At 45.1% G+C, this 24,243-nt stretch overlaps 2 protein-coding genes across 6 annotated transcripts; both read right to left on the bottom strand.

Annotated features, from left to right (window-relative positions):
* Positions 1-2: 2 nt before the first annotated feature.
* Positions 3-9,415, bottom strand: LOC143482726 (uncharacterized). 2 transcript variants are annotated; one of them, XM_076981224.1, is made up of 8 exons: positions 8,798-9,415; positions 7,327-7,460; positions 6,813-6,930; positions 6,591-6,661; positions 5,858-5,933; positions 3,385-3,447; positions 3,222-3,291; positions 3-872 (listed from the first exon to the last, which is right to left on the bottom strand). In XM_076981224.1, exons 1-8 carry the CDS (start codon positions 8,927-8,929, stop codon positions 790-792), a joined length of 747 nt encoding a protein of 248 aa, XP_076837339.1. In that variant the 5' UTR covers positions 8,930-9,415; the 3' UTR covers positions 3-789. The 2 variants fall into 2 exon arrangements, with proteins under 2 accessions (XP_076837339.1, XP_076837338.1); XM_076981223.1 differs by lacking the exon at positions 5,858-5,933 and adding an exon at positions 4,992-5,067 and having other exon boundaries at positions 8,798-9,414.
* A 5,207-nt stretch (positions 9,416-14,622) lies between these two features.
* On the bottom strand, positions 14,623-24,082 carry LOC143482724 (annexin A2-like). 4 transcript variants are annotated; one of them, XM_076981221.1, is made up of 13 exons: positions 23,968-24,035; positions 19,615-19,675; positions 19,422-19,515; positions 19,186-19,280; positions 18,978-19,091; positions 18,786-18,876; positions 18,579-18,658; positions 18,203-18,262; positions 17,964-18,054; positions 17,522-17,617; positions 16,493-16,551; positions 16,288-16,398; positions 14,623-16,086 (listed from the first exon to the last, which is right to left on the bottom strand). In XM_076981221.1, exons 2-13 carry the CDS (start codon positions 19,660-19,662, stop codon positions 16,024-16,026), a joined length of 1,002 nt encoding a protein of 333 aa, XP_076837336.1. In that variant the 5' UTR covers positions 19,663-19,675; positions 23,968-24,035; the 3' UTR covers positions 14,623-16,023. The 4 variants fall into 4 exon arrangements, with proteins under 4 accessions (XP_076837336.1, XP_076837334.1, XP_076837335.1 ...); XM_076981219.1 differs by having other exon boundaries at positions 14,625-16,086; positions 19,615-19,696; positions 23,968-24,081; XM_076981220.1 differs by lacking the exon at positions 23,968-24,035 and adding an exon at positions 20,886-21,423 and having other exon boundaries at positions 14,625-16,086; positions 19,615-19,696.
* Between the last annotated feature and the right edge of the window lie 161 nt (positions 24,083-24,243).

Genomic DNA, 24,243 nt, shown 5'->3' with positions numbered 1-24,243 from the left:
CATGAAAGTGCTATAAACTCTTTACTAAAGCAAAAACGTATGGCCAAGCGATCTAAAATGGTCCCGTGTGGCACTGGTACAGAAGACGCACTGCGAAATCAGAACTTGGGAAGTGTTGGAACAAGCAGGCAGGGAAAGGGTCTGGAATGCCCTGCAAAAACAGGTCTGGTACTTGGCAAATGCAGGAATCATGTTTTGCACGGCAACCTTTCCAAGTCTTTGTTGCATTAATATTGCACTGTGAAACTAGGAAACCAACACAAGAGCACAAACCCAGTAGCCTGGCAACGTGTGGCACGAGCCGTCCCGGTAACGCCTCACGTTATCAAATCACACGCAACGCCTCACGTTACCGAGTCGCATGCAACCGAAGGAATGAATCAAATGAAGAATACGTATTTCAACATGCACAAAAGCTTAAGACACGATTGACTGACGCTTCAGCAGATGTCAAATTATGTAACTAAACGGGGGAGGGGGGACAAAGGGGGGGAGGAGCCTAGACAAAAACATAGAGGCAAAACAAAGGGGGGGGGGGGGGGGGGGGGGGGGTGAGGGCCCTTCAAAAACTGAGAGCTGTAGCTAGGGAGTAAGGAATGAAGCCAAGTGCTACCAGAAGAAAAAGCTACACGAAAAAGCAACCTGCCCTTGTTGAGCCAACAGCTACCCAGCAAAAATGGGGGGTGGGGGGTGTGTGTGTGTGTGAGGACTGAGGTTTTTTTTTTTTTTCTTCTTTTTTTCTGTTCGTCCTTTTTCGGGGGAGGAGGGTCAGAGGGTCGCGTGAGGACTTCAGAAGTTGTTGAGATCCTGCAGGGTTGCGTCCAGCGTGGCGTTGATCTTGACGTTCTCCTCCTTGGCTTCCGCAAGCCTCTCTGCGAAACGAGACACGAACAGCGGTGAGAGGAGTCTCCCGTCTAGGAGACACTTGGAACGCCCTGCCAAACGCCCAAGGGTGGCCCAGGTGGTGAAGTCACTGTACTGTACACACTTTCAACAGCAGGGGACTTTTTTTTTTTTTTAAACCTGTTTTCCCAAATTCTTTGCAAAGTACACAGTTGGCAGAGGTTACAGGGCATACATTCAAGAAAAAAAGTCAGAGGTAGACTTCTGTTTTTCAACCTCATTCTTTCCTTTGGCACTAATGCACTAAAAACACATGTCTGCTTACCAGACTCTTTAAATATATAACCGCATATGACTGAGACAGAGCGAGTGTGAACAGTCAAGTCTGAAAAGTGTATGGCTGAAGTCTCAGTTCTGCACAGTACGCGTGTGTGAGAACAGGAACCTTGACTCAAGCTTTGCCTTTACATCTCTCAAGAACAGACCGACGCACACAAAAGAACTTAATCTGAACTTAAAAACAGAAACGAGACTGAACTGTCAAACATGGTGCCTCAACATCAGATGAGAAGGGCAAAAGGCACAGCCTTAGCTGAAGGTTCAGATAAAGCAACCAGAAACAACCAGCTAAAAACGAAAAATCTCATGGCTTTTGATTTACAGTCAGGTTTCTTTTACATTCTGCCCCATGACCTTGTTGCCGGTCTCGTGTCCCCCGTCGGTGAGGACTGGAGCCCACACTGGGAGCGGACACGAGTGTGTTCCTTCATAAACACCAAGCACTGCGCACCACGAAACTCCAACCACTCTGAGATACCAGTCAAGGAGTGGAGACATATTCACCACGTGTTGTGTGTTTATTTATGAAGAGCAGAGGGAGGGGCTACAGTGGGAGGGGCTACTGATAAGTGTGGTTGTTAAGACGACCGCAGTGAAAGATAAGTCACCTGCGGTAGGTGAAAGACAGTCAGCGTTGGCAATGTGTACCGTTTACTGACAAAATTACCCACAACACTGAAGGCACGCAGACAGAGAAATTCACCTTCTATCGTACCCTCATTAGTGGCTCAGGAAGGCAAGAGGAACACCACAAGGGGGGGGGGGTCTACAAGTGGGACACTTACGATACTCTGACCCAGATCCAAACCAAGCAAACTATTTCTGTTCCAGAGAGAGAGAGAACCAAGAGAGGGAGGACAAAGAGGATGACGGGAAGAGAACCAGAAGCAGACAGCGAGAGAGCAAGAGAGTGTGGGGTGATCTGGTGGAACAGATGGAGGGAGAGATTATATTCAGCATTTACAGTGAAAGGAGGAATGGTGGAGTTTCAGCTCAACACCATTAGGATTTGGGTGGGGGTGGTAAACCCCTCCCAGGAGAGGTGGAGGATCAATAGTTTAACATAGTTACAAATCTATTCAAATCAGCAGAGACAAAAAAGAAAACCACCACTCCCATCACATCTGTGCAATCATGCACAGTAATTCAGTCCCTTTCCCAGCAGGCCATGTGCACATGAGATCAGGAGAGGAAACCCAGTCACTCCACAACCCTGGACACACGGATGAGACTGGGAGCGGTGAGAAAGAGCCCCCCCCCCCCCCACCCCCCCCCCCCCCCCCCACACACACACACACACACACACGCGCCAGAAGCTGGGAGGAGTGTGTGGGCTGCTCGCTACCGAGTCACACAGACATGGTGCTTCTCACCACCAGCGCACGCCGTTGCGTTTCGACACGGCAGAACGCCGAAGAGCGGAACTTGGGTCACGTGCATAACGGTTTCCAAAATAAGAGCGCGCCAACGCGCAGTTACTTCACGCCTCTTAGAAAAGAGATGGCAGAGGCAGGAAGTGATCTTGTGCGTCTGTTGTGCCGTCGTCATGGTGACACCGGCCCGCAACTCAAAAGGGAAGCGAGAGAAACTGAAGAACAAGTGGTTTTTCCTCCGTAGTTAAAGAGAAATGGAGGCAGTTTTACAACACACACACACACACACACACACACACACACACACACACACACACACACAGTCTACAGGAGCAGGGCCTTTAAGGGCTGCAGCTTACACAGGACCAATTTAGGCTGCAGTTTGTACAGGGCCTGGAGCGGCAGAAACGGCCCGAGAAGACTGAATCAGGACCGACGTAGCTGGGAACGCCGCAGGAATCCCAACAATCCGATGGATTCCCACAGGACCCCGTCCCGCCCTGAGCAAAGAATGGGCCGACGATGCAGCTAATGTCACGGCGTGCAGCTACACGCAAACACTCGGGAGTGGGGGGGGGGAGAGATTACGTTGGGGTCATGTCAACAAGGTCATAAGGTGTGTGCGGCTCGTCTCGAGGACGTGCACAGTGCGGACCGGAGCTTTACCTTCCAGATGATCGACGGACTTCTCCAGCTTGGTCACGGTCCTCTCCGCGAACTCCGCACGGGTCTCAGCCTGCAGGAGACACCAGGCAGAAGCTCGTAAACTTAATTATCTCGACCGATTATTATTTATATGCATTCTTTGAGTCAAAGAACCGCAGCTCACCTCCTTCAGCTTGTCCGTCAGGATCTTGATCTCATCCTCGTACTTGTCCTCCTTCTGGGAGTACTGCAGAAGAAGAAGAAAACGGCAGCAACCAATCAGAGAACCAGGCGGCCCAGAACCGGCCCGGTATGTCAACGTCAAGAGGCCGACGCCCATCAATCCGTCGCGGACGCCATCAAGGCCGATCCCACCCGAGCGGAACAGCCCCATTCTTCACCAGACGTCCGAGATGCCTCGAATACTCTAAATATCACACAACATTATCCCAGGGCTGACATGCTACACGACTAAAGAGAACCGAAACCAAAGTATTACTAAGTGTGAACTCCCACAAGCCCCAGGCTAATGTGCAGAACCTCCCGGCACCACAGAGCCACTGGGCTGACGGCAGCCCTCAGGACGGTGGGCGTCGTCCACTGGCCCTTATGTCAGAGATGACACACCCCCGAAGACCACACCCATCCAAAAAACATGCCACGGGTGGTGCACGCAAGTACCGACAAACAGATCCAAGGATCTCCACATTCTCCGCTTCCAGCTCCACCCGCCTGGGTGCCCAACACCTCTAACTAGTTTACGCTGCAATGTTGAATACCAGCAGAAAATCTATTACAAGTTAAAATAAATTAACAAATGCTTTGGCGCGTTCTGACAATTCAGCGATGATTCTTCAGGCCTAGCGGGGCTCTTCTGTTGCACACAGCCGTGTCGTAGCGCGGTCTGGTATGCAGGGCTTCTACGCCAGGGTCAGGTAGAAACAGGTTGTCGGGCATATTTACACACGGCACGTCTGAAACGGAACGACCCTGCGCGAGCTGCCCGGGATTTTAGGACATCGCTACAAGGCAAAACATGTCTGAGCCAGAGGAAGTGACAGAGACCTTGCCCAACATTTCTTCACGCATTTCTAACACCACGGCGTCCTCTCCTAAAGCGGGAACGCTCGTCGGCGTCTGAAACGTCGTCTCCAGCTCACATGGAGACGACTACAGTTTCTCTGGCAGTGACTCCATGGCAGCAACAGGGAGAGCGCATGATAGACAGCGCTGGAAAGCAGAGTGTAAATTTTAAAAGGTTTATAAACCTAGAAATGAGCAGGAAATTCATTTACAAAATACACAGAAATCTGCATTTTGACGCAATGAATAAAATTTGGTAATTAAGAAAAAGAAAAAATAAATAAATAAACACAAAACAAATGAACCGAGGGAGAAGAAATGTGGGAACTCCTCTACAAGGAGTAGGTGCTCTGCTGGAATGTGAGGCCAGACGTTGACACGTGGCTTCAGGCGTTTCCACAGCGTGGGAGCAGAGCCCCGGGGAGGCCAGAAGCAGCGCAGGGTTTCTGATAACGACTCCGAGCCGCCTGGCCGGCAGCGATAAGCGCGAGCAGCCCCCCTGCCAAAACTCCAGAGATACTTTACCCCCCAAACGCATTCTGGTCCATAGACCACCGAGAGCTTCAGCAGCAACCATCAACTTAACCACTTTCATTCAAGATGCCTTTCAGCCTGCGATGCGGTTTGGAAAAGTGTCCGCTATGACACAATGGCATGCAGAGTTCATCCCTCCATCCCTCCCTCCCTCCCTCCTTCCCCTCTTCCTACCTTCTCTGCCTGGGCCTCCAGGGACTTTAAGGTATTGGTCACATTTCTCAGCTCCTCTTCAAATTCCGCACATTTGCTGCAGTTTTTAAGTTTTGTGTTTTGGTGTTTGACAGAGAATGGGGAGGGGGTAAAGGTCAGGGAGGAGGACATAAGGTGTTGAGGGTAGAAGGATGAAGAGAGGTCACAGTGGGGGGGGGGGGGGAGGACGACAAGAGGATTATGGGAATAAATAAGGCACAGATGAGTGATGGGGAACAGGATGGCACAGGAGACAAATCAACAAACAAAAAGATTAGATAAAAAGCTCGTGAATGATTCCACTGTGGACTGCTAGTGCATGATCTGGGTGGAATTAATTTCTCAACTGAAAGGAGCCAGATTTTGACCTACGCCTACAAAAGCAAAACCTTTTAAGTGGTAACAGGAAAACGTACGATATAAGAATGAAGGCAGCCAAAGCAACCGGTGTTACGAGAGCAAAACCGAATCCACAGAGCGTTCGCATTCGGTGGTGCGAGAGACTCTTCCGCGCCGGTAACCTCATGCATGCGGCACACAGATCATTCACTTAGCAAAAGAGGCACACGAGAAAGACGGACGAGAGGAAGGCGTGAGCGCCGGAGAGGAGGAGGAGGAAGGAGATGAAGAGCAGAGAGCAGAGGGGGCAGCTTGGTGGGCCCAGGGGATTGGTGGGGGTTGGAGGGGCGGGGCTTTTCAAACACCTGATTGACACGCTAACCTTTTTTTTTGCGGTTTGGGGCACAAATCCTGTGGTGCTACTGTAACAACCACAGCCCTGTACACCTCGGTGCCGAAGCTCGGGGCCTGTAGGAGCAACCCGCTGGGAAACAGAACTGGGCCAGTACCTTGTCTTCGGCTGCCTGCAGGGTCTTCAGTGATTGGTCGTAATTCCTCAGCAGTTCTTCCAAACGGCGTTTATTGCTGTTTTGTGGAGGGAGGTGGCAGGAGGGAGGGAGAGGGCGGGGCAGTCATGTGACCCAAAGCGCATGCAGGTTGGGATGTGTGGGCGGGGCCGAGGGAGTTCCGGAACATGCACGCATCAGCAAAACAAAATGGGGAGGGAAAGGAGGAAGCACAGGTAAGATTTAGTCATTCCCACTTTTATGGTGTCCACAAAATAAACTCTGGGGAATCTGTGTGCTTGTATTATGTAAAGCAGAACAAAAAAAAGCTTTATTTAAATACACTCATACGGTGTACCATTTAAATGAAACTCAAAAGCGGTTTTAAAGACGGGCATAAAGGTGGGGTTGCTTCTGACAGATGCTGCATGCAAAGCTCTGACTAAACAGCCTGTGTGACTGGCAGCTCGTTAGAAAGCCGTTTAAATGGTGATGTGGATGTTAAGAGACGTACAGCATGCTTCAGTACACTGTAGCTAAAAGGAACCCTGAAATCTGTACGCTGCCCCAGCACACAAAGCACCGAGTCAGAACCGTGTGGAACACGTGATGCCGAAATAGTTTGGCCAGCTGAAAATGGGTGGGAACCATTTCCTGAGGCCGCGTGATCTAGGCCAGCGAGAACTGCTGGGGTGTGTGTGTGTGTGTGTGTGCGCACGCAAAATGGCTGACTCACCCTTCGGCATGTTCAGCTCTCTCCTCTGCACGCTCCAGATCTCCCTCAATGATGATCAGCTTACGAGCCACCTGCATGTACGTACACACACACACACACACACACACACACACACACACACACACACACACACACACACACACACACACACACACACACACACATCAGAAAACAGGAAGGAGGAGGTACTTGGAGAATGGAGAGGCGGAGTCAAGGCCTCACCTCCTCGTATTTGCGATCAGCTTCCTCGGCGATGTGTTTGGCCTCCTTCAGCTGGACCTCCTGAAGCTCCATCTTCTCCTCGTCCTTCAGGGCCCTGTTCTCAATCACCTTCATGCCTCTGACACACACACACACACACACACACACACACACATCAGGCAACAGACAGACTGCCTCACACATCTAGGTTTGGTCAAATGGCTGTGAAACCACACGTGGGAGACCAGACGGTCACGTGCTCAATTACAAACAATGGAAAACTCAAAAACCCAAGTTCTCTTAATTATCTAAATGCTTTTAGAGATACGTCAGTTCCCAGGACACTGCAAGGATTTTATTTATTTATTTTAAGACAAACGGTCCCTCTCAGAAATCAGGAAAGACTCAAAAACTCTAAAAGCGAGTCGTAGAACCTCTCCATGTTCCCAGTCTTCCTCGTCATATCAGACCAGAGGCCTGCATACGTGCAACAGGCCCAGCCCCACCCCTGCACCGCCCACCGGCCTCCACCCACCTCTCGCTCTCGTCAGCAGCCTTCTCCGCCTCCTCCAGTTTCTGCAGCGCCGTGGTCAGTCTCTCCTGGGCACGGTCCAGTTCCTCCTCGATCAGCTGGACACGCCTGTTCAGAGAAGCCACCTCCGCTTCGGCCTGCGCGGACAGACGATATAAATCGCTCACGCACAACACGGCCGAGCACCAGACCCTCAGCTTGACCGATCTGTTGCTACATCAGGCGAACGAGTCCGAGGATCTAGACTGGAACTAAATGGGAGATACATCTCCAGCCTGGACTCCACTGCCTTCACGCAGATACCAGTTCAACAAACCGGTCACGGAGTTAAAAAGCGAAGGTGTGAGGAATTGTTGTGGGGGCTCGAGGGCTTTTCGGAGTAGTGTATGTGTCTCCTCAGACACGCCTCGTAGAAGAACGTGAACACGAGTAGAAACAACAAACAAAAAAAGGGGCAGTTGAGAGGCAAATGGAAGCCAGATGGATGGGAACTACGGAGGGGGGTGGTGGGGGGGATTTCTGCGGCCAAAACCCCGAGCAGATGGGAGGCTCCGGTATGTGCATAAGTAGGCTGAAATATGCAGGCCAGAATTAAACACAATAACCGAAGTTCTGAATATGACAAACAAAAGCAGCAGTGTGACTCTGCCCGCGTGAAAGAGAAGAATTGCAATCGGGACTTGGGAAACGCAGCTGCCATGGTGATGGCATAGGAACCAATGACAGCCTCCAAGGGGGGGTGGACCTACGGCCAACATAACCCAACCCCGTTTAATTCATACTTTATCACTATGGAGACAGCAAACGCGTGTCCAATAAGTGCTCACTACCACGTTTAGCCCCAAATACATTGGGGTGGCTGGAGTAATCTCACACACATTCAGAATAACCTCTCAGCCCAAAATGTCCCCAAGACTTCACAACCCCTGGCACCGCATCCATATCCAACTCGGCTAAATTGGACCAAATGAATGAGCTCAAGTCAATTGGACCTGTTTTACAAATGAATTTTTACAGCCCAGACAGCACCATTTAGTTAAAACATCACTTCCTTTCCAACTCTGGCCCAAAAGAGGGCCTAAAATCGACACACACATTTCCTGCAGCATCTGACCGTGACTGAACATCTGTGGATATCAGACTAGGGTGAAGCAGAAGGTCTGAAGGGCCAAACCGACCTAAACCAGCCCCACCAGTCAAACAGCTGCGTGCTTGGCGCCCAATTAAAGCATTTTACACCATTTTCGCTCGACTTTTCACCATAAAGAGGAATTCAAAGCTCTGGTATGGCCCAATATCCGCCCCACACACGTCCTAACCGCACGGTGTCGGTTGGTAAGTTGTCCGAGGAGACCTGAGGAGACCAAGGCGGACCTCCACCTCCTCCTGGGACACTTTTAAGACATTTTACACAATTATCCGACCACAACTTGAACCCAAAAGTCCCACACGACTCGGGCCGAGCGGGTTTTACCTGCTCCCGGGCGCGTTTCTCCTCCTCCACCTGCCTCTGCAGCACCTCGGCCCGCTCCTCGGCCTCGTCCGCCTGTTGCTGCAGAACTTTAATCTTGCGCTTCACCGCCTCCACGCTGTTCGCCCCGGCCATGTTTGACGTTTTTAAACCCTTTTCTTAAACAAACCGCGAAGCCTCTTCGACCAACTCTGTCGAGTTTCTGTCAAGCGACGCCCCAGCAAGTTCGGACTCAAATCAGAGCATCAGACTCCGGACTACAGACGACCGACTACCTTTAATTAATAAAGTCCGCTCGGCTTAGTAAACCTTAGGGGGACTTTTATTTTGCTTTTTAGTACTGCAAAAACGAGCCTACTAGCTTTGTCAACGGCGTTAGCCCGCAATGCTAACCCCAGCTCGCGCGAAGTTGATGCGAGGAACAGATTTTGTTTTTTTCAGAATTTACTTAATTTTCCTTTGCGAGAAACGAAGTTTTGTGCTATATAATCCCACATATATAAAAAAACGGAGCCAACGGGAGGGAAATAAAAAGCCCAGATGGAAGCCAGATCAGAGACGGTGTCGGTCCGTTTCTCCTCGCCGCTCAACCTCCTTTCTCTCCTCAGTAACTCATTAGCCCAGTTTCGTCTTCCTCATATCAAGCCACTTCCGCCTTACCCCGCCCTACAAACAGGAAGTTGCGCAATTCCTCCCTACCATTTTGCAATTAAAAGTCTTTAGGTTTTGTTTAGAAATAGCGGGAAATAAGATTTCTGATTGTATGAAGCCGTTATCTTTAGCATGCACGATTAAAGATTGATATGTTTGATTTGTTCCAGTTAATCAAGCGCATTTCCAGCGTGCGCCAGTAGATGGCTGTGCTCTCCAAGGGATAAGATACCAAGCATGGCGAGCTGCACCTGCTTTTCTTAGATCTTACTGAAATAAAGGCTTGTTATATAGTTACTGTACACCAGACATGTATAAAGTATTAGAGACCCATACTTGAGTAAAAGTCAAAAAAGAGACTTGAGTAGAAGTTGAAGTGTTCTTTAAAAGCTTTGCTTAAGTAAGTACAGAAGTATTCAGCATTTTTTGTACTTGTGTTTTGGATTAATTAAAGAAAGCCGTCAAAGTTTGATTATCATTTTTTTATATATCACTTAAAAATCAAAGCTGTCAAAGACCATAAATGCTAGTGTCCTGTATGTAAAAACAAGTAGCAACTTAAAAAACTGGGCTTAACACTTCGTACACAAAAAACAGATAACTTATGTCCCGCTACGTCGTAGGTTTGACACAGAAGTACAAGTTAATCTTAATTTAGCTGAGAAAACGAGGTGTATTTTTGACGTAAAATCCATCCATCGGGTTCTCAGGGTGAGCCTACTGCCCTGTGTTTACCCCCAGTAAATAATGCCCTTAGCCTACCATATAAAAACACTACACTATAAAAATGGACACATGATTAGTCAGTACGAAAGATCGGATTACTGTTGCTAAAATCACAACTCAGCGTGACGTCGCATTAATTGCCAGGTAATGTTAAGTGAATACTGCAGCACGTCATGAACATAATTAGGTTAGTTAGCTAAAATATCTAACCTAAGTAGCGCTTACTGACAGCTCAAGCTGGAGTGTCTTCTGTGCGTTATATTTGTAACTTACATTGATGTGTTTCTTTAAGTTCAAAGGTGAATTTTTCAAGGACAATATTTCACACTCTTTAAGAGTAGGCACTTCATCATAGGCCTATAGGAATTTTCGTTCACTCCAGCAAACGCAAACACTGTCTCTAGGTAGGGCCAGGGGTGGTGTCCTTCCTCACCCTCGCCACCACGATCACTCGATGTTGAAGGTGCTAATGTATGTATACTGCTCAAAAAAATAAAGGGAACACTAAAATAACACATCCTAGATCTCAATTAATAAAAATCTTTGAAATCAGTTGAAAATATCTCTTTTCTACCTGTTGTCTGTTCCATTTGCACAAGAGCAGTTGAAATTGATTCACAATCAGTGTTGCTTCCTAACTGAACACGAAGTGTGGATGACTTGAAGTTACATTGTGTTGTTTAAGTGTTCCCTTTATTTTTTTGAGCAGTGTACATTAAAACGCCAACAAGCTTATATAGTGTCCCAGCAGGCATTTCAACGTTGAATCGACGTTGAATCGACGTCGAATTTGATGGTTGAATCAACGTTGGATTATGTGTCGATTTTGAAAGGTGATTCAACGTTGATAAGCCAACGTCGTTTCAACGTCATACATTCAACCTTGAATAAACCATAAAATTCACGTTCATGATGTTCAAAATTGCATGGGAGAGAGGAAAAAAACAACTGTAGGCCTATGCCACAATGAAAAAAGAACAATTTTATTTATTTTTTTATTCTCTCTGTAAAATTAATCTCGGAGAACCACCACACAACCTCAGTCACGGCGTCTGGGAATCGAACCCACGACCCTCCGGTCTCAAGACCAGTTCTCTAACCGCCAGGCCACGACTGCCCTGCCCTAAACCTGTTGATTTGTCATTGCGAAGTTTTGTTTCTGCCTCAAAACATTTCAAACTGTTTCATTGCTTGATGTTGTCTTCCTGGTTAATACCTGCCTGTTTTTGACGACGTTTTTGGACGAATTAATAAATAAATAAAAATTATATTATTATTATTATTATTATTATTACTACTACTACTACTAAGAATAATTAATACCTCTTTCATAACCCTCAGCCAATGCCAAAGAGATGTTTGTACTTTTTTTATTGTATGTGTTTTTTGAACTTGAAATGGTAATACAAAGGCAGGTTGAAGATATTACGTTGATTCACCGTTAATAGTTCAACGTTTGCGCAACCATTTAATATTCAACGTTGATTCACCGTTAATAGTTCAACGTTTGCGCAACCATTTAACATTAAACGTTGATTCAACGTTGTTTCAACGTTGAAACAACAACGGACAGTATTTCAACTATATTTCAACCACATTTCAACGTTGAAGGTCGGTCGTGTGCCAGCTGGGGTTACGACGTTATGTAATTTAACTACAAAAAGTGTAACTAATTTGTTAAGTTACAATGAGAAAATATATAATTCAGTTAGATACTTCTGAAAATATTAAGAATTACAGTTTTAGTTACATAAAAAAATATATAAACAAAAACCTTTGCGAAATATTTAATGATATTTTTTTATTGCTTTGCGCCCTATATCGCCGTTTCCCGCTTGTTTCTGTGCTGGAGCAGCAGGCGCGCAGTTCAGTTTCAGCTCAAGCAGCAATAATGACAGAAGGAAATGTAAGGAGCATTTCACATACATCAGTGAAAATGGCTCAAATTTAACTGTCCAATGCAAGCAGTGTTTGCCGGCTATCAAGAAGTTGTCCACGTCGAAGCAATCTATGTCGACATTTAGAGGTAAGTGAGGTAAGTACCCTCAGGTAAGTGCAACTCTCTCCGCTGTGTTTGCGCCACATGTGTTGTCAATAAATGTGAACCATGTGCCACAATCGGCAACTATTTGTGATTATGCCAATACTTTGTGTAAATTTCGGAGTTTGGAGGTTTATTTCCGATCTGAAGGCCACTACTATTGAGGTTGTAAGCGAGCTAACCGCAAGGTATGCTGACCGTCAAACACTGGTTTCCATAGTTAGCTACCTGCTGGGCTACTACTACCATTCACTTGAATGTGTTTGTCCTTTAGCATGCTAGCTTGATTTACAGGCTAACCAAATTAAAAGTCCTAAACAGGTATTCTTTGGAATCATACATGACTATTATAGACAATGACAGACGGTATTAAATGAATATTTATGACTGTTTGGTGTTGAAAAACCTTTGTCGATGTCTATGACACGACCTATACAATATCTATTATATTCACGTGCCTACATTTCAACATGCATACAATAATCTAGTCATATTACTATTTTGCTGTATATTATACAGACTATATTACTGTATATGCTGTATTACATATTCAACTGTGTACATTTATACTTATGAATCTGCACTGCTACTACCGCACTTTTTGTAAATAATGGGGTTTTTTTTTTGCACTTCTGTTTAGATTGGCGTGTACTTGCACAATGACAATAAAGTTGAATCTAATCTAACCTACCCAATTGGTATCATTGGACCTATCTTAGACCTACCGTTCGACAAGCAATACATTTAAATTTGTATGAAGTAATGAAATGCAGTTTGGTATCTGAATGTGCCATATTTTGTCAATTGTGCTTTTTTTCACCGCAGTCGAAATTTGTCCTCCACTTTTTACCCATCTGTGCAGTTAGAACACACACACACACACACACACACTAGTGATTACTAGGGGGCTGTGGATCACACGTGCCCAGAGTGGTGGGCAGTCCTAGCCCAGCGCCCGGGGAGCAGTTGGGGTTAGGTGCCTTGCTCAAGGGCACCTCAGTCATGGCCTCAGGTCTGGGAATTGAACCCACGACCCTCCGGTCACAAGACCAGTTCCCTAACCACCAGGCCATGACTGGTGACTAATCAAGTTCAACACGTGCAGATTGTATAGAATGCAGTATTTAGAGGTAAAATGCAGTTATTTACAGCTAGTGTAAGTAAAGGTGGTTAATTGATATGTGCAGAATAGATAAATTACCTAGAGAAATGGATGTATATGTAATGTAGTAATGGCAGTACAACGCACAGGGCAAAGAAAAATAGCATGGTATAAATAAATAAATACAGATTATCCTATACCACTGTAGATGGCTATACAGATTAAAGAGGAATACTGTACAGACGTTGTGTGGATGGTAAGGTATGGATAGAGGGAAAGGAAAGAATGGTCTTTGGGAAGAGTTCAATAAGGTGACCGCTGTGGGAAAGAAGTGGTTTCTGAACCTGCTTGTGGAGGAGCAGAAAAGAGTATGGCCCGATGACAGGAGTCTGAGAATCTCACATGCCTGGTGCAGGTATCTCTTCTTGCGGACCTCCTGTGATTGCCTGTCAGCAATTCCCTCTCAGCTTAGTACTCTTTTAAGGTTCACACTGTCAGTTCTCAAAAATTAAATGTTGAACATGGGTCAGTACTCATTTAAACCTTAAAGTACATTACTTTTTTAAAGTAATCGAAAAGTTACACTACAATTACATTTTAAACAAGGTAACTTGTAACTGTAACGAATTACATTTTTAAAGTAACTTACCCAACACTGCTTATGTAATACACTTATTCTTCTGCTCTTGCCAAACACGATACCATCTTTTTTAATGTGATAAAAAGTTAATTATTTAGAATAATTTCGAGTATATGTGTATTTGTATAAATATGTAAATTAAGCTGAAGGTGCTGGAAAATATTGAAAATGGACCTTGAAAGTGCCGTACAAGTGCATGAATTCCACCTTGTAACTTCACACGCACAAAAAATGAGTGGTACACAACCGAGCGCGTGGCCAACATGCATGAGCGGAGCCACCGCGATTGCATCATTTTGCCGCGCGGACCCTTGCGCCAGTCACGACACGTCAAGTGAACCTAGATTATGAAGCTCAAGTGTTCAGTGAAGGCAGCAGCAGAGTAAACGAGACCCGACCGGAGCATGCGCAGTTTTCTCATAAGACAAAACTGATCGCTTGACCCGGTGACAGCGCCAGCTAACATGTTTATAATTGTAACGAGTAACTATACAGCACGTAAAAAATGTATCAGAGTAAAAGTTTTAAACTAATGGAAAATATGTAGTGAAGTAAAAGTGGAAGAGAAAAAATAATACTCCAGTAAAGTACAGATATAGCATTTTAGTACTTAAGTACAGTAGTTCTACTTTGTCACTATACATCTCTGCTCTACACACACATTCCCTCTCAATTTTAGTCTGGCATATAGACAGGTCAACTGCTGAAACAGCGACCTCCTCAATCTAGTCATTTGTCCCATCAGAGCACTTTAATTTCTTCAATTTTGAATATAATGAACAGCAACAGCTGCAATGTTTCAAGTGCTAAGTGAACCAGGAGATCATCCTGCATATGCTCTGTCTGGAGCTTGTGATTGGCTACAGCGGTTTAAGCCTGGCCCATCTGGTTGGCTCCTCTCCTCAGCCTCCATCTGTCCTGGCCTGGGACGGAGCATCTTAAACATCAGCACCACCTTCTCCGTCATTCTGTCAAATGTTCAGGTTACATTTTGATGGAGGAGGAGGAGGAGAAGAGGAGATGATGGAGAGAGAAGACTTCACATAGGAGTTAGAGAGAAGTGACTCCGTAGAGATCATCTTTGGGTAATGCAGCATGATGCTTAGTGTAAAGGAGTAAAGGAGTCAAACAAACAGCAGCGTGCTATGATATGAGAAGATATTTGACAGTCTGCTCACCTGGTCCTTTGCCCATCCTGTTAAACTCATCAGGTCTCTTACCTCACTTACCTCATATAAGCATCTGTGCAACAATGTTATTGTTTTGAAAGTACAAAGTTCAAATGCGTTAAGCGTCTTGTAACACTTTCATATGCTCAACAAACATTGTTTTAATGAGGTTTCATTAAAACCAGATATAAATTTATTCTGAGATCAGATGGTAAAATGACAAAAGGTATATGAGAGCAAAATGGCGGATGATTCACAGAGTGTGGGAGCAGGTCTGTGGAGTATCTGAGATTACTGAGGTAGTTCAGTTCACAACAGCTCAATAAAGGATTTTACTGTGAAGTTCTGAATCTTACGGAAATGCCAAAATAACCTACATGTATCATCCACTTGTAAACCAGAATAAAAGAATCAACAAAGGCAAATATACCAGAACAGATGTTGAAGGAGAAAAACTGTTAGTAATATGTAGATTCACCAATTTGCTTCAGATTACACATATAAAAAATCTCCCCTCTTTAATGTTTAATTATGGGACAAAAAACCCAAATATATCAAGACTTAAAATGAACAAACGATAATAAATGAAAGGTTCATGTTTCCCCAGACACACCTATGGTATTCAGACTGGAATGGAAAACAGAATCCACAATTGGACCAAATCCAAACCTCAGTCCTCGTAATGGGCATTTGTACTGGACTCTTGGCTGTCACTGATTCTGTAAGACCCCCCGAGTCTGATTCTGGTCCCACTGCACCTAATGTCGGTTGAGGAAAGTTCTGTACGTGGTTCGCACGGGTCATGAACAGAAACGGGGACCGTTTGAGTGGCTCATGCAGTGGAGGCCTGGCGTTCAGGACGAATGTCCAGTGTGATACGTTGAGTGGTCATGTCTTCCTTCAGATGTCCTCAGACCTGCACAGGGCCAGGAGGCCTGTCTGTAGGTCCCCTTTGTATTCTTTCTATGAGTTGGATAGAGTGTTATTAATCAAAAGGAGCATTTGGTACATTGTAAGTATAAATATAATAATCCATACATTCTGTGAGTATGTTGCTGGTTATGTTCCGGTGTTTGACTGATTGTATGTTTTCAAGTGTGTGCATATGAGAGAGACAGCAGGACTTAGACATGATATTTTGTGTATCTGAATTGTGTGTCTGACCTGTATGGTTGTGTAGAGGGAGACATTGGCCAGTTTGCGGAATTCAACCCTCACCCACAGGAGGTCTTCCTCACTCCGAGCCACCAGGATGCTTCGAACAACAGCGTTTTTCTGCCACACACACACACACACACACACACACACACACACACTCAGTCGCCCTATATCTGGCAGAGTCCCAGAAGCTATGGAGGTTCCTCCGTACCTTGATGCAGGCTTGTAAACGCTGGGCCAGGAAGAGCGGTGTGTTCTGGATACAGCGCACTGTACAAATGAATGTGACAACATGAGTGTGTGTGTGTGACCTCATCAATCCCACCACGCCGGCTCAGCAGCAGTTTATTTAGCACCACCCGTCCTGGTGCTGAAGCCCGTCTACAGAGACATGGCCCAGTTGTTGGGGTTAGGCTACCCGTGTACCCGTGTGGGGGTTACGTTAGTCCACCCTCACTCTGCCAGAGTGCTCAGTGCTGGGTAAATCGGATTGGTGCAGGAAGATGGTTCACAGGAGGAACTACAGGTGGTCATGCCAATATAATGTGGACATGAGACACCATGGATCGTGTGTGTTTGTGCACACACACTAAGATTGTGGACACCCAGTCCTGGACTCTCCAGTGTCCCCCTAGAGATGGTATGGACTCTTTTATTGTATTGGGTTGTACATTTTTCCCACATTGTAATGATGTGTAATAGTAAATGTAGATCTTTGAGAATTGACCAACAGTGATTGTGTTCCCCTTATATCTAAAACAACCTGAGCTGCATTGCTGGGCTACTCCTAGTTTACCACTCAGTGTCATATCGGGTTACTTTCATTATGCATTTGGAAACTGGGTCTGAGGATCTCCAAAGCTGCAGGTCGTGGTTGCCCGAGGTTCGTAGAGGAGTGTGGGGAGGGAAGTTGTGGCCCTCTGGTTCGGTTCCTCAGGAGCATGTACTGCTGAAATGTTATTGCTGTGATGGAAATGTATGAGAAGACACAGCGTGATGCTCTGGATGATGTTGAGCTGGGAAAACACGAGTCCTGGCGTTCATGCGTTAGATTGGCAAGTGTGCTGCTGGTATGTACCAATGTACTACGCCTACCTTTCAAGATATTAGCGGAAGCTTTTAATGGCGTGTCTGATCACCTTGCGTGTGTAGGGTTGATTGGTGTAGTTTCTACTGTGTGTTCTCTGCTGTCAGTCAAGGCAAAGGTACGGCAAGGTAAAACTTGTTCAACGTCTCTCACCCAAAATGCGCAGCCCAAGTCGAAGGTCTCCTGAGAAGTGCTTCTGGATTAATTTATCCATGGTCTCTCCTTTCAGGTCCTCCAGCGTGGAGATCACTAGAGTATTTCCAGAGAAAGAGGGAGTGATGCTGTATAGAAAGAGTTGGAATGGGTTTGCTCATAGATTGTTGAAATGTCCTACCTCTATTGAGATGGTCTGAAATGTCCTACCTCTATTGAGATGGTCTGAAATGTCCTACCTCTATTGAGTTGGTCTGAAATGTCCTACCTCTATTGAGTTGGTCTGAAATGTCCTACATCTATTGAGATGGTCTGAAATGTCTTACCTCTATTGAGATGGTCTGAAATGTCCTACATCTATTGAGATGGTCTGAAATGTCCTACATCTATTGAGTTGGTCTGAAATGTCATACATCCATTGAGATGGTCTGAAATGTCCTACCTCTATTGAGGTGGTCTGAACTACGAGATGTCAGTGTTTGGATCCAGGAGGCAGGGTCAGATTTCTTTCCACTCACACCATCATTAAGATTCTAAAGAAAATGTGCACATGTTCAACATTCTCTCTCCCCCCTCTCCCCCCCCCCCCCTCTCTCTCTCTCACACACACACACACACACACATTGTCTGTATGACCTGAAAAAGGCCATAAATACATTAGAGGGAGAGGCGGACACACACCCTGACGTCTTGGTCGATGAGCTGGTAATCAATCACTCCCTGTTGGTTTAGTTCCTCCTTCTGTTGATATGACAGAGAAGAGTTCCTTCAGCCACACACCCATCCCCAGAAGTGTTTAATCTTTAACAACATGCTTCAGTCTGCACGAACACAAAACTGCTAAGACATCTGCGATTCTAGACCATTTGTAACAGGGGCAGGCTGGGGCCAGTGGCAATATTAAAAGGGCCACTTGGTGTGGGCATTTATGAGGGGCCCTAAACCACCCCCCCCCCCCCACATAAGATATTGCATATGAAATGTAATGATTTTAATGTATAAAAAAGAAACAAGTTTTCATTTGTGGTAATGCATCATACTATTTCACAGGCGTTACCTTCAGTATAGCTAGCACAAGATTGGTGAATTCTTTGCTGGTTTCACTGATCAGGTCATTCTCCAGGTAACGTCCATAAGCTGTGGGAATGAGTGAGGTGAGAGGTGTGTGTCCACTCTGATCGCCACATGCGTTAAGTCACCAGTCATCCCGGCTACTTTAGTTTTATCCAGACGTGACGTCTGGACCGCGGTGATGGTCCCTCACCCTCCTTATACGCTACTGTGACGTCTCGAAGGTGAGCAGGAGACCTGGTGCACATCACCTCCAGAAGTGCTTCCTCATCGGTGCCTATACCCTGTAACACACACACACACACACACGTGCGCCATGTTGCCAGTGACACCGGGGCGGTGTTGGGCCATGTTCTCTGAAGATACCGGGTCTCCTCTGGCTCACCTCCATGGCCTGACGCAGCCGGAAGGCGTCAAAGGAGGTTGGAGTCATCATGAGTGTGAGCATCAGTTCCTGTAGGGTTCCTGACAGGGCTTTCTTCAGAACGACACTCAGGTCCTACACAGAGAATGTGGCCCACGATCCAGAGCTAAATACGGACAATCTAAAACTTCCACAAGGTATCCAGTGCCACTGATGGTGTGGTAATTACCTTCTGTGTGAGGTTGTGATAGGCCACAGCGATACTCTGTCTTTGACTGTTGGTGCGGTTGGTGATTATCCTCAATAATGTCACGACGTCAGCGCCTTTTACACAGCCGTAAACACAAAGTTACACATGCAGCTACGAACACTGATCCAACACCTTCATTTCTGGGAATAAATGGATTGAAATATTTTTAGTCCGATATTTTTCTTATTCAAAGTCCTACAATAGTATGTTTATACTTTTCTTTTCCAAGGCAGCGTGAATGTGACGTGCGTCCGCAACGGGGTCGAAAGGCAAAAACGGACGCACAGTGCCAAGGGTTCCCCACCACATCTGCAATGAATGAATGAACGAATGAATGAATGAACAACAACAAAAAACATGGCTGAACGGTTCTGAGCCACTGAAGATGGCGGATCTGAGGCTACGTACAGGTTCGTTCATGGGCGCGTACTCCATCGTCTCCAAAATGCCTTCCATGTCTCAGTACTGACTGCAAATTAAAGATGCGACTCTTTTTTCATATATATATAGAGAGAAAATACAAGGAAAAAAAGAAAAGTGATATTTCAATGATGTGCTTATTTATTTTTTTTACTATTTCAGGGATTAATTTAATCGAGACCTGAAGTATTGTTCTTATTTATTTATATTTATAACAATTATTAACCTCTCTCTCTCTCTCTCTCTCTCTCTCTCTCTCTCTCTCTCTCATATATATATATATATATATATCAGTGGGGAACCGTCAGGGCCCTCTACGCCCTCTCAGAGGGCCTAAAATATTCTTAAAACATATATTATCTACTTACAGTTTTACAATCGACATCTAAACAATTACAAAAATATAAGCAAATAAAATATTCAACCGTGTCTATTCAATCTGTGTTGGAAGGTGAGGGGTTAAGTGGAAGCCTGTGAGCCTGTGTCTCCCTCTATCAGGACTGTGATGCCCGCTGTTCGTTTACAGAGGGCCTGGCAGTTATAATTCAGCGCAGTACCAGTTTCAAATGACAGCAAAATTGACCAATCATATCTTCCCTCTTAGTGGGCGGGCTTAACTGTATGATAATTTCCGCCCGCTGTGGCGACGCTAGCTGTCGTTAGCGTACCACCGCTAGCTAGTTTCGATTCATTCCTTTGACGTCCTCGTGCGCGTTGTTTACATATTCCGCTCCCGAGGAACAGGTTTGTTGGAACCTTATTTTGCTTAAGAAGTTAACTAGTACATATGTTGCGTTTTTAAAGCTGTACTGTCGTCTCAATTTTACATTTTTAAAAATTGCAGTTAATTAGGAGAGGAAACTAATTCCTTCCGGGGGGGGGGGGGGAGGAGGAGAAGGGAGCGGGCCCCGGTTTAATGGTCACGGTTCGCTACTGATTTTATATATATATATATGTGTGTATATGTGTGTGTGTGTGTGTGTGTGTATATATATATATATATATATATATATATATATATATATATATATATATATATATATATATACACACACACACACACACATACAGGGGGTTGACAATGAAACTGAAACACCTGTCATTTTAGTGTGAGAGGTTTCATGGCTAAATTGGACCAGCCTGGTGGCCAATCTTCATTAATTGCACCAGTAAGAGCAGTGTGTGAAGGTTCAATTAGCAGGTTAAAGAGCACAGTGTTGATCAAAACAATTGCAATGCACACATTATGTTTGACATACCAGAGTTCAAAAGATGGACGAACCACATCCAACAGGATTAACTCTGGACGCATGAGGAAGCTGTCTGAAAGGGATGTACGGGTGCTAACCCGGATTGTATCCAAACACATAAAACCACGGCTGCCCAAATCAATTAGGTACACCTTGCTAGTACCCCCTTGGACTTCAGAACTGTCTTGGTCCTTTGTGGCATAGATTCTACAAGGTACTGGAAACATGCCTCAGAGAGTCCAATGTTTTTCCAATCTTGTATTGTCCAGTTTTGATGAGCCTGTGCAAATTGTAGCCTCAGTTTCCTGTTCTTAGCTGACAGGAGTGGCCAGGGCCTGCCCTTCCATTAGGCGACATAGGCAAATGCTAGGGGCGCCGGCTGTCCAGGGGGGCGCTCGCGTGAATGCGTTTTTTTTTTTTTTTTTTTACAAATGAACAATTAATAAATGTGAAAACAAGCAAAGTCCACATAATCATAATTTCATTGTTTAATAAAATTAGTCAAATTAATAATTCTTATAATAACAACACACGACACCTATCACCCGCGCGCCAACCCGCCCTCCCCCGCGCGCTCTGCGCACCTCGTTACTAGGGGTGGGCGGATCGATATTTATATCGATAGTATCGATACAAAGGTGAGGATCGGTATCGGATCGATACCACAGCGAAAATATCGATTCTTTTGCTGCAGTTTAGAGGTCTGCGCGGGACTGCTTTTTTAATCCCGCTCTCGCCCGCTCCCGCTTGTTTTAATCCCGCTCCCGCAAAAAAATCTCTTGTTTTAATCCCGCTCCCGCCCGCACCTGCTTGTTTTAGTCCCGCTCCGGCCAAAAAATCGCTTGTTTTAATCCCGCACCCGTCCGCCACATACACATTTCTGTCGCCCCCGCCCGCAATCCTAATATGAATTGAATTAATTAGATTTAGTACTTGAAATTTTCTTATGTATTTATTAAAACAGCTATATAGCGATGGATCGCGCTGTCCCATTTCTTACCACAGTCCAAACACATGCCGTCAGGTGACGTACACCAACACTTTATGATATCAATCACAACAAGCCGATTTCCCTCTCCATTAATTACAATGGAATATGACTTTCATACATCAGGCTTTCCTGTAGTTGGCTTAATTGTGGTGTATTCGCCTGTTTTAATTGAATTTTCCACAGCTGAAACTGGTTGACCGTCTACAGCAGGGGTCGGCAACCTATGGCACGCGTGCCACCATTGGCACGAGGCATAATCATTGGCACGCGACACGCTGGACCAGCATCAGCAAAAATATATATAATTTAATATAAATGATTATATTAATGGATTATAATTTCAAGTAAAAAGTATCGCCCCCCCAACGGTTTGGAAGTATCGGTATCGGTATCGGTATCAGCGATACTGACCAGTATCGTATCGGTATCGTATCGATACCAAAATTCCGAGTATAGTCCACCCCTACTCATTACTGTTTCTCTGTACACCGCAGAGTGAGTGACATCTCCCTGTAAAGACGTCAAAAAGGCAGAAGTCCTCTGGTGCCCAGGGTAGAAAAATGAGAAACGTGGAGGAGGAAAGGCGGCAAAAAACAGGTAATATAATGGTAATATGTGGTGAATTAACACTATAGCATTGGCGAACCGTCAGGGACTTCAACGCCTTCTTTGAAGGTTAATTGATCTTAATAAGGATGCTTTATCTATTATATGTAATATATGTTAATAACGCTTCACCAATAATTTGTATTTTCCCTATAAATCGGCTTTCAAATCCACTTTTCATACTTTCAAAACCTCAGCGGTGAAAAAAAAAATCAACCAATCAGAATATTTCACACAGTTGTTTCTCGGTAAAAGGCCATTTTACATTGAGAGCTTTTATTATAGATTGGCAGTTTTATCAACTAATCATATTATCGAATTAGAATCGTGGGGGCGTGCTCCTGGTCTCTCATTTTTATTTGAACCAAATCCAAAATGTTGCCAATCTGTCGCTGTTGTGTTTTTCTTTGAAACCAGCTCGCTTGACTCACAACACTCAATCGTCATTGTGGCTTTTTCCCCTCTGTATGATCTTAGTGAAAACCGCCACTGTCATCATACTGCCCAATCCTTGTTGGTGCTATGTTTAGCTTAGCAAAGTTTTAAAATAAATATATATTAAAACACACATATGCTCCTCTGTTCATTGTGGGTGCACTTTTGAAATAATAATGTTGCAGTAGGCAAATTGCCCTGATTTGCGCTGGTGGTAGTTGTTTTTTTTATTTATTTTTATTTATTATTAATATTTAAAAGTTGTTCTCTGCACTACGTTATGTAAAATAGTTTTAAAATATTTTTTGTGCAACACCTTTATATTTATTGCTTGTTATATGGTAATATTTAAGTCATTTGCTTTTTATTTGTTTCTTTAATAGTGACACAATCAACCCAATGATTGATGATGCAGGGGGCACCAACCAAAATCTCGCCTAGGGCACCACATTGGTCAGGGCCGGCTCTGGGAGTGGCACCCGGTGTGGTCTTCTGCTGCTGTAGCCCATCCACCTCAAGGTTCGACGTGCTGTGTGTTCAGAGATGCTCTTCTGCATGCCTCGGTTGTAACGACTGGTTATTTGAGTTACTGTTGCCGTTCTATCAGCTCAAACCAGTCTGGCCATTCTCCTCTGACCTCTGGCATCAACAAGGCATTTGCACCCACAGAACTGCCAGTCACTGGATATTTTTATTTTATATTTTTTGGACCATTCTCTGTAAATCCTAGAGTTGGTTGAGTGTGATAATCGCAGTAAATCAGCAGTTCCTAAAATACTCCAACCATAACACATTCAAAGTCACTTAAATGATCTTTCTGATGCTCGGTTTGAACTGCAGCAGATCGTCTTGGCCATGTCTACATGCCTAAATGCACTGCATTAATGAGCAGTTGGACAGGTGTACCTAATAAAGTGGCCGGTGAGTGTAGATATAATATAAACACCACATACCATAGGATACCACACACAGATGTCAGAATGACCCCATCCACACACACACACACCCCACATTTTATAAATAAAAACCACAAGACAGCATTTGCCCTAGTCTACTTACCCTGGACGCAAAACCCGATGGTCTTTGAACTGGAGACCTTGTGGCAGGTGCGATCTCGGTGGGGTGCTCAGGTGAGTGACTGTTGGACTGGCCTCGCCCTGTCAGGTGAGGTTTGCTGATAAGGGTGTGATGTGAGCTGTTGTCAAATATTTGGCTCTTCTTTTATTGCGCAAGGTGTTTAAAAATGTCGGCTAAATACTTGGAAGTCTCATATTTGAACGAAATTGTGCTGAACAGAAAAGCCATCAAACTGCGACACTCAATGGGATGTCTGGG

Source organism: Brachyhypopomus gauderio, chromosome 19, assembly GCF_052324685.1.
Source record: "Brachyhypopomus gauderio isolate BG-103 chromosome 19, BGAUD_0.2, whole genome shotgun sequence".
Lineage (NCBI taxonomy): Eukaryota > Metazoa > Chordata > Actinopteri > Gymnotiformes > Hypopomidae > Brachyhypopomus > Brachyhypopomus gauderio.
Note: the sequence above shows the minus strand (reverse complement) of the source record. Positions and strands in the feature narration are given on the sequence as shown.

Excerpts from the sequence above, each read along its gene's own strand:
- LOC143482726 (XM_076981224.1), bottom strand. The coding sequence starts at position 8,929 with ATGGCCGGGGCGAACAGCGTGGAGGCGGTGAAGCGCAAGATTAAAGTT. Across the intron at positions 5,934-6,590 it reads AGAGCTGAACATGCCGAAGG|CAATAAACGCCGTTTGGAAG; the intron begins GTGAGTCAGCCA and ends TCCACAAAACAG. Across the intron at positions 873-3,221 it reads GTCCGTCGATCATCTGGAAG|AGAGGCTTGCGGAAGCCAAG; the intron begins GTAAAGCTCCGG and ends CTCGTTTCGCAG.
- LOC143482724 (XM_076981219.1), bottom strand. The coding sequence starts at position 19,662 with ATGGAAGGCATTTTGGAGACGATGGAGTACGCGCCCATGAACGAACCT. Across the intron at positions 19,281-19,421 it reads CGCTGCCTTGGAAAAGAAAA|GCGCTGACGTCGTGACATTA; the intron begins GTATAAACATAC and ends GCTGTGTAAAAG. Across the intron at positions 16,087-16,287 it reads CCCTCTACACAACCATACAG|AAAGAATACAAAGGGGACCT; the intron begins GTCAGACACACA and ends TCCAACTCATAG.